A 15,682-nucleotide genomic window follows, 5' to 3' on the forward strand; every position below is an offset into this window, starting at 1 on the left:
AACCTAGTTATCTACAGAAGCTGTCTTTCTACAGTATTAAGTCTTTGCAGGCACTCGAATCCACATTTTTAGAGAAAAAAAAAAAGTTTATTTAATGTTAAGACTGAGAAACAATTTCCAACACATACCCCATCAGTTAATGTTTTAAATAAGTCACCAATATGTACATCTTCACACACATTCTGATCACAGGAAAACTTCACCACGATTCATTTGTTCCACAGGGTACAGATAAAACAAGACACTAACATTAATAATCAACAGTCTTGTGCTTGAATCCCCACACAAAGGTTTGTAGGTTACTTCTGTTTAAAGGCACTGAGGTACAAACATAAGATCAGAAATACAGTTTCTATACTTTTCTCTCTCTCTCTCTCTCTCTCTCTCACACACAAACACACAAAAGGCATGAAAATACGAATACCTAATTACAAGTAGGTGCAGCTAGAAAATAAAGAAAATATTAAGTTAACATGTAGTACAACTGCTGTGGGCACAAAGTCAAAACAATGGGCAAATATTGTGTTCTTTCTGCTCAATGCACTTTTCATGTAAATACATCTAAATTCTATACTTTCAGTAACTGTAGATTAAACCTGAAACCCCCCTTTTCACTTTAATCAGACTGAAGCTGCACTGCATTATGACAAAGTTTTAACATGAATTAAAATTTAGCATCTTCATTTGTGCCAAGAACTTTAAGCCTCTCTTCATTAAAAATCAGTAAGCTGATTAAAACGAGTACAAAGGACACCCTTCATCCCATCACCTTCATTAATCAGCAGCTCATCCTACAGTCACCTGCACACCAAAACATCAAATTTAGCTAAATTCAAGCAGCACAGTACAGTAGTGTAACACGATGAATCCTCTTTTTTTTTTTTTTTCCTTCTTCATGAGAGGAAGGTAACTGCTCCGCATGTAATGTTTAAAAAAAAAAAAAAAAGAAAAATTGTGGATCCACTCACAGGAAAACATTCGCACGTCAGGTATGCTTTTAATATAATCCAACCTTGCACAGAGTGTTTATATTTCAAGCCTCGGTATGTCAGTTCTAGCAGGGAAAAATACTTTTTACTGGGATCCTTAGGAATTATAGGATTTAAATCAATGTTTCTTTCATTGCAGATAATCTCACATTTATCTCTTTAGTCTACTCTGTCAAATGCTTTCAATAGCTACAGTGATGTGTGTGTCATCCTCACTTTGCCTCCTGTCCAATTAAACCTCAGTTTCAGATTTCCTACTGGACGTTTCCCTAAAAGCATAAATGAACATGCCATATGCTGATGAGATCTGTGCAAGTCGTTACATGTTCAAACTATTTTATTTTTAATCTTTTAATTTTCACAGACTTTTTAAAAGCTGTTCTGTCTCATTATCAGCTTGTCAATCATCTGTGACACTCTTTGACCTTCAGTGACCTTCATCAAAGATGCTATACAAATAAAGTTTAATTGACAGAGCAGGTTCTTATAAGGAGGACTTTATGTCTTAGCTGTGTATCTTACTCACTCTTAATTTTTACATTTTTTTTAGTGGAAACAGAACAGACACACCCCACTAGGCCGATCCTCGTAAGTTACTTGTTTTTTTGCTCTTTTCCTTTAAATAATTTAGCTCCCATGCGCTACACCAGCTGGATAATGTTGGGACGTGCCTAATCCGGTATGCTGGTCAGAGAAGAGAACAGCCTGAGGCACTTAAGTTGTAGGAATCAGACTAATTTCCCTGGCTCCTGCCAAAGGCTCCCTGGGCAGCGGAGCTGGCGGCACTGGCTGCAGCACTTTGGACAGTTCGGTTGGTCAGGACACCTTGGGAAAACTCCTGCTGGGCCTTGCTGAAGCTGGCACCTGTGTTTCTGTATTTAGAGTGGACCTATGGTGATGGGAAGAGAGAGAATTTAGGACCATGACAGGCAATCAAATGATCAAACTGTTTAACCTGCTGGTTCCTGTAAAGTTCAGCTTGTGGTGGATACAGCTGCAAAAGGGGCTCAAGATTTCAGTCCCATTCATCTGTTAGGAGGATCTCTCAAAATACATGTCTAGTGGAAAATTTCGGGGCATGGAACAGATTATTCTATTGGGGGGTTCTTTTTCTTCTTTTAAGTATTTGATGGTATTAAGATGGCTCATTATGTCCACTTTCCAGTGAATTTTTTATATGGAAAAAGACATTCTAGGAACTTGCAGAGTTGGTGTTTGATCAGTTACTATTGCAGTCATGATTTCAGCTAAGTGTTTACAGCAAGTACACGCAGCACGATGTTCAGCACACACATTTGGTTTTAAAATGTTTTACTCTGGTCGCACAGACACAGACAGGCTTGCTAATTAATGAACATTTCATCTTCCTATTATATTTGTTTTTGTCTCCATCTGCTACATTTTGCCAGATTTTAGTCGACTTTTTCCAAAAAGACTGATTGTAGGCTCGGGTTCAATTTTTACTCATAACACTTCCTCTGAAGCTGGTCGAAGTTTTTGTCACCCCCATTTTTATTTTCCATCTTTGATGCAGCCTCCAGAGATGAGCGAGAAAACCAGCATGTATATATGTATGCAGTAACTGTAATTATTACTACTGAAAACATTTAGTCTCCAAACTAAAACATACTTAAAAATACTTAGAGTATTACTGTAACAAAAGTTGTACAGTAGCATACCATTTTCAGCAGGATGACAGCCAGGATAGCGTTTACAGTGAAAAAGCCAGCCACTACCATCATAACCACAGCCACAGCCAGGTTCTTGTTGATCATGGTGATTGATGTGATCCATCCACTGTCAAAACCACAAACATGCAAAAATAAAATAACATTTTCTCTGTACTGAATGTGTACAGTATAGCATACTGAAAGATTCCTTTGTTTTTTTTTTATTACAGAGAAATAAGCGAACCAGTGACCAAATGTAAAGCATGACGTTTGTAAACATGATATATGGAGGTTTATATATGATATAGTAAAGTAAATAAAATGATTTACAAAGCAGCAGCCCAGACATATTAGAGCAGCAGGAATCAAAGAAATGCAACAGAGGAAAGACAGGAGAAGAATTCACACACAAACACAGAGGTGTGAATGAACAAACACAATGGCCCCATGCACAGTCAATCTACCCAAAGCAGCACATGGACATTCAGACTCATGAAAAACAGAAACCCGGTGCACTTCCAACACACCTCCAGGTAGCTGTTTAGGAAAAGACACTGACCTGTTTCCCCAATGGGGAATCCCCACAGTTTGGATAATGTAAACGGCCACTTGGAAGAAGAAGACAAAAAAGAAGAAAAAGAAGCTGAAAGAGCTGTCAGACCTGTGGAGGGAAAAAAGGACATTATTAATGTAATGGTGCCGACTGGTTTGATGACATTACATAATAGAGACATTAAGCTTCACATTCAAGCATATGAGTCACAAAAATGAGTCAGGAGATCATTTATAATTTGAAGAATTGAATTAAACTTGAAGTAAACACAAGATTAGTGACACGACATACCTAAAGGCCTTGTAGACTGGCCTGTACCAACAGACGAAGGCCACAGGGGTGAAGAGGACAAACCAAAGAATAGACAGGCCAAAGTCAACACCGTAGTTACTGTCTACAGTGAAGTAAGCCAGGCAGGCCAGCACGTTGAGGAAGAGAGTGGCACTGTGGACTGGAGAGGCACACAGGAAACCACTGAGTTTAGACATAAACCTACAGTACAATGCAACACTGTTTAAACCTTACTGTAGGGTTCTGATGAACCATCCTCGGTGAGGACATAGGGTAAATAAAGAATGATCTTATCTTAACTATGTAAACATTCCAGTATCTTGTAATGGATGAAGGATAGTATATTGAAAATCATGATTAATTTAAAAAAAAAAAAAAAATGAAAAGGTCATCCTTGTAAGTCACTGATGGAAAATACTGCAGTCAGGGTTACGTACACATCCAGAGGTAGTACATTCTCTTGCAGATCCTGCGGTAGTCCTCAGGGATTTCCTCCTCAAAATCCTGATAGAAGCAGGGCTTCATGGGGAAGAAGTTTGGAAGAGGTGGCCAGTTGTTCTCTTTAACTGACGGGACAAGATTTCAAAACTTTATCATATTGAGTCTTTTTTTTTTTTTTTTTTTTTTAATTCTTCAAATATACACATGTAACTAGTTCAAATAACTGCAGTCACTTACCTCCAGGGTTTGCCGGTCTGCCTGTGCTCCTGTTCTCCAGCTCCCGCTCCCTCCGCTCCAGCTCTGCTGCTTTCCTCTCCAGCTCCTCCTGCTGTTTGATCAGGTTGGACTGGGCAGCAGCTGCAGTAGCCTGATGTGTGACAGAAGAGCTGCATTCAACACTGTCGCCACAATTTCCTGCTCTAATATCTCATGTAACACTACCTCCATGCTATGTACTGATTGTGTTGTATATAATCAAACAATTAGTGCAATTTTTATGTGAAGAACATAAAAACAGCCAAAATATTACTATTATTAATTATAATGAATATTAGCTCCATGAACTAATGGTTAGTCACTACTTTAAAAAAAAAAAAAAAAAAACACCTTTCCAAGAAGTTGGAACCAAGTGTAAATTAAAGCAATGCAATGACTTACAGCTCAGATTCTTATTTGTAGATTTGTATAGTTGCATAGTAACATATACATGTATGTGTTATTGAATCTCATGTTTTATTATTTTTGCGTGCTTCCTAAATCATTGTTTATTCTATTTATCTTTTTTTATTTGAAGATCTTTTCCTTTTTTGCCGGGCATCTAATGTCGACAGCAAAGAGAATTTCATTGTACAGGGAAACATGTTTCTTTACTGTGCATGTGACAGTAAAACTTGAAACTTACCTTTAATCCCTACATTTAACTGAAAGTAGTACAAAGTGTTGAAAGTGAGGATTTTTAAAAAAAATTTTGAATTTAGGCCAGCAATAAATAAATAATAATAAATAACGGATTGAGGCTGCGGCAGCAGTGATGCAGATGATGTACCAGTCTGTTGTGGTGAAGAGAGAGCTGAGCGTAAACACAAAGCTGTCAAATTACCACTTGATCTACATCCCTACCCTCACCTATGGTCGAGCTTTGGGTAGTGATTAAAGGAATGAGATTGCGGACGCAAGCAGTGAAAATAAGCTTTCTCCAAAGGGTGGCTGGCCTCTCCCTTAGAGAAAGGGTGAGGAGTGGCGTCAAAATGAACATGGATGGATGACACAGGAAACGCCAGAGCCCAGCTGCAGTAGTTTTAGACTGAAAAGTGATCCCATTCTTGCTTGTTGCAGGGGGGGTTGTCGTCTTACTACTTTCAAAATCAAAATTAAATGAACACAAATTTCTCAAAAATAAGTTAAATTTCACAGTTTCTGCGAAATGTCTCTGCACTGCTTCAAATTAATTCAAACTACTAAACAGTTCGCATATTATTGCAAAATATTTGATATTTTAGACATTATACCAGGGTCTCATCAAGTTAAACAGTAGCTGATTCATAGACTGATTCATAGTCTTGTCAGTTAATTTTGTCTGATGTCAATATTTAACATGATGAAATTTGTTTGACTCACTCGTGGGGTTTGCTCCACAGATGTCTGTAGTACAGCAGGTTGAGAGGATGCAGTAGAGACGGGGATGGTCTTGCCAGAGATGTTTCCCTGTTAGACAGTTGAGGCGAAACCGCTTTATTTATATACGTTTTGTTAAAATGTCTTAGCTCTTGCTGGAACACTTGAATATCACATCAACAGTCCCATTAAAAATACAGGGCTAACCATTTCAGGTGCAGAGAACGGGTTGTAGTCCCCGAGGTTTTCATTGGCTCTGCTGGTGGCTTGTGCAACTGATGCATCCTGAAAAGAAAAGAAAAGATCAAACACACAGTAAGGTGTGATACTGAGCAGCCATGACTATTCAGTGTTTGTGTGGTGCCAACTGTGGCATTAGGAGTGCCCCATCCAGTCAGGGAACAGCACCTGAATGCTCATTTTTCTCTCACCTGATTAACTATTAATAGACTCCTGGCCCTGGACCACATTTGCTTCAGTTAAATTACACTTTCTTATGTGTGTGAATAACAAATTGATGCTTTAGTTTTAGGTTAAAATGTCAAAGACATGCTGATTCATAAGCATTACTTCTTAAGGCTATAAGCCCAGGAAACACTGGGCTGGGAAAGATGTACGAAAAATAAAAACAAACCAACTTACAAAGTTACAAAGATTGTCACTGCCTTGCTACTGGCGTTTCTCTTTTATGACGGAATCGCTGGATAGCCGGTAAAAGAGGAGTCCCAATTAATGGCAGATACCTGTTCCTGGGTCTGCTTACCTGCGCAGGTGAGTTCACAGCCCACTTCTAGCGTATATTCACAGTTTAAACCTTTCTAAGTTTTATAATCGGTTTGAAACGTGTCACACTTCATAACAGTGGCGATTCTTAGTCAGGAAATGCTGAGGCCAAACCCAGCAACCAACCAAACAGGTTTTTGTTGTAGCATATCTCTTTCAGTCTTCACTTTACACACACAAAAAAAATAAGCTTCTAAAACTCAAACTCGCGGGCAGAAATCAAACAGCACTCACCTGAAAGGGATTTACGTCCACTGGGTTAGCGAAGGGATTGCTGTCGAAGGCCGACATTGCGGAGAAAAGTTTATATCGCGTAAAATAAACACGACAGCACCCTTCTCCCCGGCGGCTCTCGCTGCTTGAGCTGCTGCGTGATGCTGGGGCTCTGCGCATGCGTCGCCTGGGTGGGCCTCGTCACCGAAGGTTGTACCGAGTCAATTAGCCCTCCTTTATTTTTAGCACTAATGTGAATTGGTTTCAAATGAGCGATTCTCGTGACACTCTGTCGAGCCCGGTCAGGTCTGTGTTGAAATGCGAGCCAGTCTGCGGCGGTAAACGCGCACAGTGAGCTCTCATTCAAACTTTACTCAAGTCCGCGACGGTTTAAATTTGCCTTTAGGTGCTGTATGTAAACGACTGAACAAGCGCGGGGTAGCAAGGAAATATTTGTCATTTGTTCTGTTTGCTGAACAATGTGACTCCAATCTGAAACTGATGGCGGGTGCATGAGGCAACAAAATAGTTAGAAACGAACTAAGCATTGAGGTACCACCTATTTCCTCAAGTATTTACATTTACTGCCACTTTATCCTTCCAGTCCACTATTTTTAGAGTAACACATTGTAGACTGCTTTATACCTCACTAGATTTAGTTATTTCTACAATGAAGATTTGTAACTGTTGACAAAGTTTGCAATACAACATGTTATGGATTTAAAAAGTTATTTTCAACCTTTTTTGGTCCCTTCTTAAAAAAGCAGCGTGTAGCCAGGGTCACATTTCAGATATCGGAGCAGTTCCACCAACTAGTACGTTTAATTTTGCACCATATATCACAGTATTGTGCAAGTCTTAAGCAACCCTTCATTTCTTTATATTTTGCTAGTAAAATGGGAAGTGCAGTGATTTATTGAAACGTGCAAACATTCATGGAAATACAGTTTATAAGGCAAAAGCAGTGTTTGTACAACTCTTGAAATATTTAGTCAATATTTGGTACGACCACTTTCATTCTTCAACACAGCCTGAACTCTGAGGCAGCTTTCTTCTCATTCCTTGAAATATCCTTCAGGAATAGTTCTCAAGGCTTCTTGAAGGACATTCAAAGCTCTTCTTTGGATGTTGGCTGCCTTTTGTTCTGTTCTGTCAAGATGATCCCACACTGCTTCAACAATGTTTTTCTATCCAGGTATGCTTTTACTGCATTGGCCGTATGTCGGGGATCTTTGAAGCTGTTGCCAGTCAGATGCGTTCCTGATGGTATTGCATGGTGGATCAAAATTTGATGGCACTTTTCTGTGTTCAGAGATCCATCAATTTTGACAAAATCCCTAACACCACTGGCTCAAATGCAGTCCCAAACTATGACAGAGCCTCCATCGTGTTTTACAGATGAATGTGCTCACTCTTGTAACTCTCTTCTGACCTCATATTAAGGATGAACTAAAAATTTCAAACTCCATCAGACCTGTTGCCACTGATTTTCAGTCCAGTTCTTGTGTGATTTGCCATACTTCAGCCTTTTGGAAGGATCAGCTCAATCTCTCAGGTCCTGTGTCGGGTCTTTGCTGGATTTCAGTGGAGTATTTTTACGTTGCTGTATTGGTACTTTTACTTAAGTAAGGAATCTAAATACTTCTTTCATCGCTGCACATAAATCCTGTATAAAGCCTGAATAGGGTCTTATTTCACTTACCAGGTGACAACAGGTCGCAAAGCTGCAAACTGACATACAGAGACTGCCTTTGTAAGACAGTTTTTAAAGATTGCAAACTGCATCAAAAAGCTGCCACTGATTGGATAAATACTACAGTATGTGCACTAAACCAGTGGTTCCTAAAGTCAAGTGTGCTGCGGCCCACTTAAAAACCTGAAAATCCCATGCCCCCTGGTTGTCTGAGTGCGCTGGCCTGTGAAATTTTCCTGGCTATAAGCCTGTCTTCACTCTCATCAAAATACCACAGAAAGTGATGCATTTCCTTGAAAATTTGATTTAAAAAAAAAACAAAACCAAAAAAACAACACAGGCTGTTGGCTATAAATTGCTAATTCTACCCAGTCATATGTAAAGTGATAATGCCCATATGTGACCCATTTGCCTCTGGGACACAAACTTCAATACAAGAGCAGTAAATTGAGGTCAGAGTAATGAGTAATATCACAAACTAACCACCTCCTGTTACCAGTTTTAATTCACTTTTTATATAAATAAATACATTTATATAAATATGTAACTATGCGTAATTGTGAGTAATTTCAAACTGAATTTCTGTTATTACTGCGGCCCACACTTTGGGAACCGCTGCACTAAACAGATAAGATCAATACAAGGAGGAACATACAGGAATGGATCACTTGGTTACAGAAAGTGCAGATTTGATGCACCTTGGCACTGGATGTTTTTCTGAAAGATTTTTCCTCATTTACTGTTTAGATGTGGTGGACTGTCAGTCCTGCATTGACATTCCCACTTTATGTTTGTGTCACAATGCATAAGCATCACAGCCACCAGATATTCTGTTGATCATAATCACCTGTGTTTTTATAACATAGATAAGCAGGGGATAAATTCTATAAATTCTTCAAACAGCATTTCACAGTAGCTGGTTCTTTTACTGATGAAACACAATGAATGTAGGTAAGGAGACCAACAGGAGAGAGAGAGAATGAAACCACAGTGAAACATGGCTGGGGGGATATTTAAAAGTCTGAGGATGTTTTAGTAGTCTGAAGTTTCATCCTGAAGAAGCAGAAGCAGCAGCGCTCCATGCTCCATCTTTTTTCTGGTTACCATGGCAAAACTATTTAGGTTTTTTTTTCCCCCCTTCCTCTTTTTGCCTTCAAAAACATGTTCCCTGTGCACTTTCATTTGTTCCCATTTCCTTAGATTTCAATACATGTGGCCAATCTCCAGGAGGAGTGAGACAAAAAAAAAAGTGTTCTCTCTTGCATTTTTTTTTTAAGTTTATTTATGTAAATTTAGTTTAAAACAGCAATTTCCCCAAGCCTCTATAATACTGCAGAGTCCCAGCAGTATTATAGAGGAGCCCAACAATCCAATGACCCCCTATGAGCAAGCACTTGGTGACAGTGGGAAGCCAACAATCTCTGTATGAGAGCTGCACTTCTTTGCCAGACCATGGAAGATTTTTGTAGAATTGCAGTCCCGCAGTTGATCCATGGCCTCAGGATAAAAATTGTTCCTCATACAACACACAGGACAACAGCTCTGGCTCCAGAATAAACTTTTTAAGGAGCTTCTATTTCAGTTAGAAAACTGTAGATTGTAGTAGGGTTTAATATTTTTCCCGAAAATGGCATGAATCAAATCCCGGGAAAAGACGAGCAATTTCCCGGGAATCCCGGGAAAAAGTGGGTTTTATTTATTTTTATTTTAATTAGGCCTTCTGTAGCCTGTGTCTGGCTTAACCTATTTTGATATTGTAGATATTTTACTCAACTCCATTTTAAAAGCGAAATATGTTTAAGTAATCTATTTCATGAGACCTTCTTCACACATTAGGCCCGTATTCTAATTCATGATTGTTAGTAAGTGGCTGCAAACGAGGAAAAGAAACACTCGAAGTTAAACAGATATTTCTTTATTGTTCAGGCATATACTATAGGCTATATAATGCAAGATAACAATATATAATAATATAAAATTAACAACAAATTAAAGAGGAAAGAAGTACAACTGTGTATTAAAACGCTTGAAACGGAGGCTGAACGTGCCTGAAATGAAAAGTAATGCTTTCGCATTAAACGAACCCTTCTGTCAATATTTCCTTAACTTTAACATTCGGAAGCTTTCTTTTTTTTCTGAAAGTGTGCTTTTAAGAAGCAGAGAGCATCGAGAGATTCTGCGCTTAAGCGATTTCGGAGTTTAGTGACAAATTGGCCGCAGATAGAAAATGCTCTCTCCGCCTCCACGGATGTAGCCTGAACAGAATGCAGGGCATCAAACAACTGCTGCAGGTGGGGCGGTCTCCTGTTTGTAGCTTCGAACAGAGAAAACTCTTTGGTCAGAACTTTCATGAGGTCACCCTCTTTGATTTCATCTGACGCCGGCGTAGTGGTCATTGAAATGGCCTGCTGCAGATCCAATGCTAGGTTGAGGTTCCCTTCAGTTGAGACGTCTTCAGTCGGTGATGTAGGTCTGGCATCTGCATCACCCTCGCTCGCGCTCTCTTCGGAGAAACGGCCGAGGAAAAGACGCTCCACAAGTCCCTTAGCCGTCCGTATCAGCATCTGTCTTGATGGCATGGTGAAAATCTCAGTGGGCCTTGGTGCTGGTGCGACTAGAACACCGGGATCCAGAAGGTACCTGCCAAAAAATATAGTAATGAAAATGAGCGGATTGACCAAGGCCTCATTCTCCGATCACAAAATTAATAGGCTACGTTACTACTACTACTACTACTACTACTACTACTACTACTACTATAATAATAATAATAATAATAATGCTCACCTATACAAAGATACCAAGTTCTTCTGTCTCCGTTCCATGAATCTCCTCTCAATCGCATCCCTCATTTCAAGGCTCAGGGGGGTGTCCTGCTTTGTCAACTGGTCAATCATGAAGATGAAAATCCCATCAGCTTTAACGAGGGTGGTGTCACGGTTACAAAGCGATTCGACTCCCATCTTCACCGGCTTTAAGCAGGAGCTGAGTTGCTGAATGAGTGCAAGCTCTTCGTTGGTGATGATTAGTGCATTGTTGATATCAACGAGGGTCTTCGTCACTGGTCTGTGTAGTGCAATGTAGCGGTCCAGCATGTCAGCCAAACTGTTCCATCTGGTGCGACAATCCAAGATGAGTGCCAACTCTTTCCCCTGGTCTTGTTTGACACATTCCCTCAGCTTGTCGTTGCTGACTGGGGATTTGTGGAAGTGCCTCGCAATTTTACGCACTCGCTCCACGCTCCTGTACATGTCCTCTCTCACTGACCAATACCCATCCTCGCACACAGCTAACTCGTCATCAGAGTCTTCACTGCTCTCCTCCTCTTCTTCACTTGCTTTGCTCTCTCCATCAGAGGTGGCACGGTGGTAGAGCACATCTGTGACAGCCAGGTGAACTGCGTGGGCATAGCACAGCTGTAATTCCGGCAGCACCAGTCTCCCAAACTTCACCATCACTGATGCTCCATCCGTAGTGCAGCACACAATGTGTTGGTTCATGTCAAGCTTGAAACATTGAAGCTGATCGTCAACCAATGCTTTCACTTTTTCTGCTGGCATTGTTCCACGGACATGTATGACACCTAAATTCCAGTAAGTTTGCGCACCGTGCACATTTATGCTCATGTACCGCTTATGTTGGGAAGAAGTGTATTCGTCAATGGTCAACGAAAAACGCAACCCTTTCTTCACCATGTCTTGGAACATTTCGGCCAGTTTAATTTTCTCCTCGTTCGCAAACACTCTAACCTGCTTGGAGATTTCTGTGGGATTCTTTGGGAGAGTGTAGCCATCCCTCTTGAGTGCTGATCTCAGATACTCACATTTCGCCATACTATTAAAGGAGAATCCATCAAAAGCTGCCATCTCCGCTAGTATTTCTTCAAGAGACTTGCTGCTAACTCGGCTAAAGTAGCCATCCAGCATTTTAGCACGTTTTGAACATGATGGCCTTTCTTCGTGTTTGTCATGTTTGGACTCTAAATGTCTGCGTAGTCCGCTTGTTGATCCACCAGAACATTTGACGACTCGGTCACACAACATACATTTGGCGCTGTCATTATCTATTTTTGTAAAATGCCCCCACACAAAACTGTTCGTAGACATCATTGCCTGTATGCGCCTCGCTTCTGCTGAGTTACCGCAATACCGTAAGTACTGTTGACTCATCACCCCATCAATGTTACCGTATGACAACAAATCGACGTGCGCGACTTTTTTCCCGGTTTCCCGTCTTACGTTTCCCGGGAAACGGGAAATGGTTCTGATCGCATTTCCCGGGAATCCCGGATCCCGGGCTTAAACCCTAGATTGTAGTATCTCCTCTCAAATGTCTGGGAACAATCCCGAGGCCAGGATTTTCTTCCTCTCTTCTTTTTTGCTTCTTCTTTCTTTTATCTTCTTTCCTCTTCTGATTTTCACCTGTCAGAGAGGATGTACTTCTATAGAGCTCCTGTGTCTCACAGGCATTTCTCTCAGTTGAAGAGGTGGGTTGGTCTGCCCTCTTCTGCTGAATTTTAATCAGGGACTTTTCCAGATCTTGTGTAGAATATGCTGCCTGAGATTTTCCCCGTTGTGATCTGAAGACCTCATGGTTATTTTTTTCTGATTTTTTACTTTCCTTCTTCTTTCTGTTTTTTCCTTTTGTTTTTTCAATTGTTTCAAGCCTCTGGGCTTCTTTCCTTTTCTGAATTTCAGCTGTTCGAGAGGCCAAGGATGTACTCCCAGAGAGCTCCTGTGTCTCACAGGAATTTCTCTGAGTCACAGAGGTGGGTTGGTCTGCCATGTTCTGAGTTTCTCCCAGTTGTTCCAAGGCTCTAGGCTCAGGAAGATCATCATCTAACTCGGCTTGAGGTGGATCAGATTCTACTGCCGATAACTCAGAGACATTTCCCTCAGTCGCAGAGGTGGGTTGGTCTGCCATGTTCTGAGTTTCTCCCTGTTCTTCCAAGGCTCTGGGCTCAGGATGATCATCATCTAACTCGGCTTGAGGTGGATGAGATTCTGGTCCCGATAACTCAGAGACATTTCCCTCAGTCGCAGAGGTGGGTTGGTCTGCCATGTTCTGAGATTCTCCCTGTTCTTCCAAGGCTCTAGGCTCAGGAAGATCATCATCTAACTCGGCTTGAGGTGGATCAGATTCTACCGCCGATAACTCAGAAACATTTCCCTCAGTCACAGAGGTGGGTTGTTCTGCCATGTTCTGAGTTTCTCCCAGTTGTTCCAAGGCTCTGGGCTCAGGATGATCATCTAACTCGGCTTGAGTTGGATCAGATTCTACCTCTGATAACTCAGAAAAATTTCCCTCAGTCACAGAGGTGGGTTGTTCTGCCATGTTCTGAGTTTCTCCCAGTTGTTCCAAGGCTCTGGGCTCAGGATGATCATCTAACTCGGCTTGAGTTGGATGAGATTCTACTGCCGATAACTCAGAGACATTTCCCTCAGTCGCAGAGGTGGGTTGGTCTGCCATGTTCTGAGATTCTCCCTGTTCTTCCAAGGCTCTGGGCTCAGGATGATCATCATCTAACTCGGCTTGAGGTGGATGAGATTCTGGTCCCGATAACTCAGAGACATTTCCCTCAGTCGCAGAGGTGGGTTGGTCTGCCATGTTCTGAGATTCTCCCTGTTCTTCCAAGGCTCTAGGCTCAGGAAGATCATCATCTAACTCGGCTTGAGGTGGATCAGATTCTACCACCGATAACTCAGAAACATTTCCCTCAGTCACAGAGGTGGGTTGTTCTGCCATGTTCTGAGTTTCTCCCAGTTGTTCCAAGGCTCTGGGCTCAGGATGATCATCTAACTCGGCTTGAGTTGGATCAGATTCTACCGCTGATAACTCAGAAACATTTCCCTCAGTCACAGAGGTGGGTTGTTCTGCCATGTTCTGAGATTCTCCCTGTTCTTCCAAGGCTCTGGGCTCAGGATGATCATCTAACTCGGCTTGAGTTGGATGAAATTCTACTGCCGATAACTCAGAGACATTTCCCTCAGTCGCAGAGGTAGGTTGGTCTTCTATGTCCTGAGTTTCATCCAGTTGTTCCGAGCCTCTAAAACAACAACTGAACAACTGAGTGAAACTCAGTGACTTGGCTTGAGTTCGATGAGATTTTATCGACGATAACTCAGAGGCATTTCTCCCAGTCACAGAGGTGGGTTGTTTGGCTGTGTTCTGGTGAATTTCAGTCTGGGACTCCAAACTTTGCGCAGAATCTGGTGACTGAGATTGTCCCAGGTGTGATCTGATGAACTGTGCAGCTTTTCTAAAAGCCCTGAGTGGCATCTTTGTGTATCAAGCAAAACCAGATGATATTACACTAAATCTGCAATCAAATTCTTTGGTTACGCTTTAGAAGACTGCGTTGTGTAAACCAGGAGAGATTTTGTGTATGTGTTTTCAAGATTCTGGCCTAATTAAAGGTTCCCAACATCATATTAAGGCTTTTTTTGACAATGTGATCCTTTGATCTTAACAATGTGTGACTTCTCAGATAACATCACTGTTCAGGTTGGAATTGTGGTGACATTCCAGAGCACTGTGACATCACCAGGTATTCTTAAACATAGATCTAAACGTTGTTACTATGGCAACTGTTTTCTTTTAAATAACAGCTGCTTCAATTGGAAAACAAACTGTGGGTTTAAAATCCACTGACTGTATGTTATAGCATAGACCTGTGATCTCCCCCACCCACCCAAGTGGCATCTGGGTGACACTGGGGCCAAGACCAGATGCTCAGTGTCAATAATACACAGCGTGTGAGCGAATACTGAAAGCCCACCTAATCGGATGCTCATTTAAGAGTTACCAGCAGCACTTAAATAAGATCAAATGCAGTCACAGAGACACATGTGAAGGGGAAGCAAAAGAAAGGAAGCAAGCATGTTACATCCTTGACCCCGTATCAGTTAAAAGAAACAAAGGATCTTTGACATCCTTCCAGGTTTTACATTGACTAGTTTTAAAATACAACTTCAACAAGACTCACACTGGATTAAAATTACAAACCTGTAGAAGCCAAAATAATTTTCTTTGCATTAAAAAAAAAACAAAAAACATCTAATTGAGGGACAGATTAAACTCTATATAAGCAGTGACCCCTATTTTTGAGAAAAGACATTCATTGAAAGCTCCCCCACTATTATTGATATTGCTTATCTGCTACTACCATACAGGTGCTGGTCATAAAATTAGAATATCATGAAAAGGTTGATTTATTTCAGAAATTCCATTCAAAAACTGAAACTTGTATATTATATTCATTCATTACACAGACTGATATATTTCAAATGTTTGTTTCTTTTAAATTTGATGGTTATAACTGACAACTAATGAAAACCCCAAATTCAATATCTCAGAAAATTAGAATATTGTGAAAAGGTTCAATATTGAAGACACCTGGTGCCACACTCTAATCAGCTAATTAACTCAAAAACCT

General features: G+C 40.8%; 1 protein-coding gene across 1 annotated transcript; it reads right to left on the reverse strand.

Moving 5' to 3' along the window:
* Positions 1-65: 65 nt before the first annotated feature.
* LOC115774432 (secretory carrier-associated membrane protein 2-like) lies at positions 66-6,747 on the reverse strand. Its single transcript, XM_030721721.1, has 9 exons — positions 6,576-6,747; positions 5,766-5,843; positions 5,562-5,648; positions 4,182-4,311; positions 3,941-4,069; positions 3,504-3,663; positions 3,219-3,320; positions 2,669-2,786; positions 66-1,878 (listed from the first exon to the last, which is right to left on the reverse strand). Exons 1-9 carry the CDS (start codon positions 6,732-6,734, stop codon positions 1,723-1,725), a joined length of 1,119 nt encoding a protein of 372 aa, XP_030577581.1. The 5' UTR covers positions 6,735-6,747; the 3' UTR covers positions 66-1,722.
* Between the last annotated feature and the right edge of the window lie 8,935 nt (positions 6,748-15,682).

Source organism: Archocentrus centrarchus, chromosome 3 (genome assembly GCF_007364275.1).
Source record: "Archocentrus centrarchus isolate MPI-CPG fArcCen1 chromosome 3, fArcCen1, whole genome shotgun sequence".
Lineage (NCBI taxonomy): Eukaryota > Metazoa > Chordata > Actinopteri > Cichliformes > Cichlidae > Archocentrus > Archocentrus centrarchus.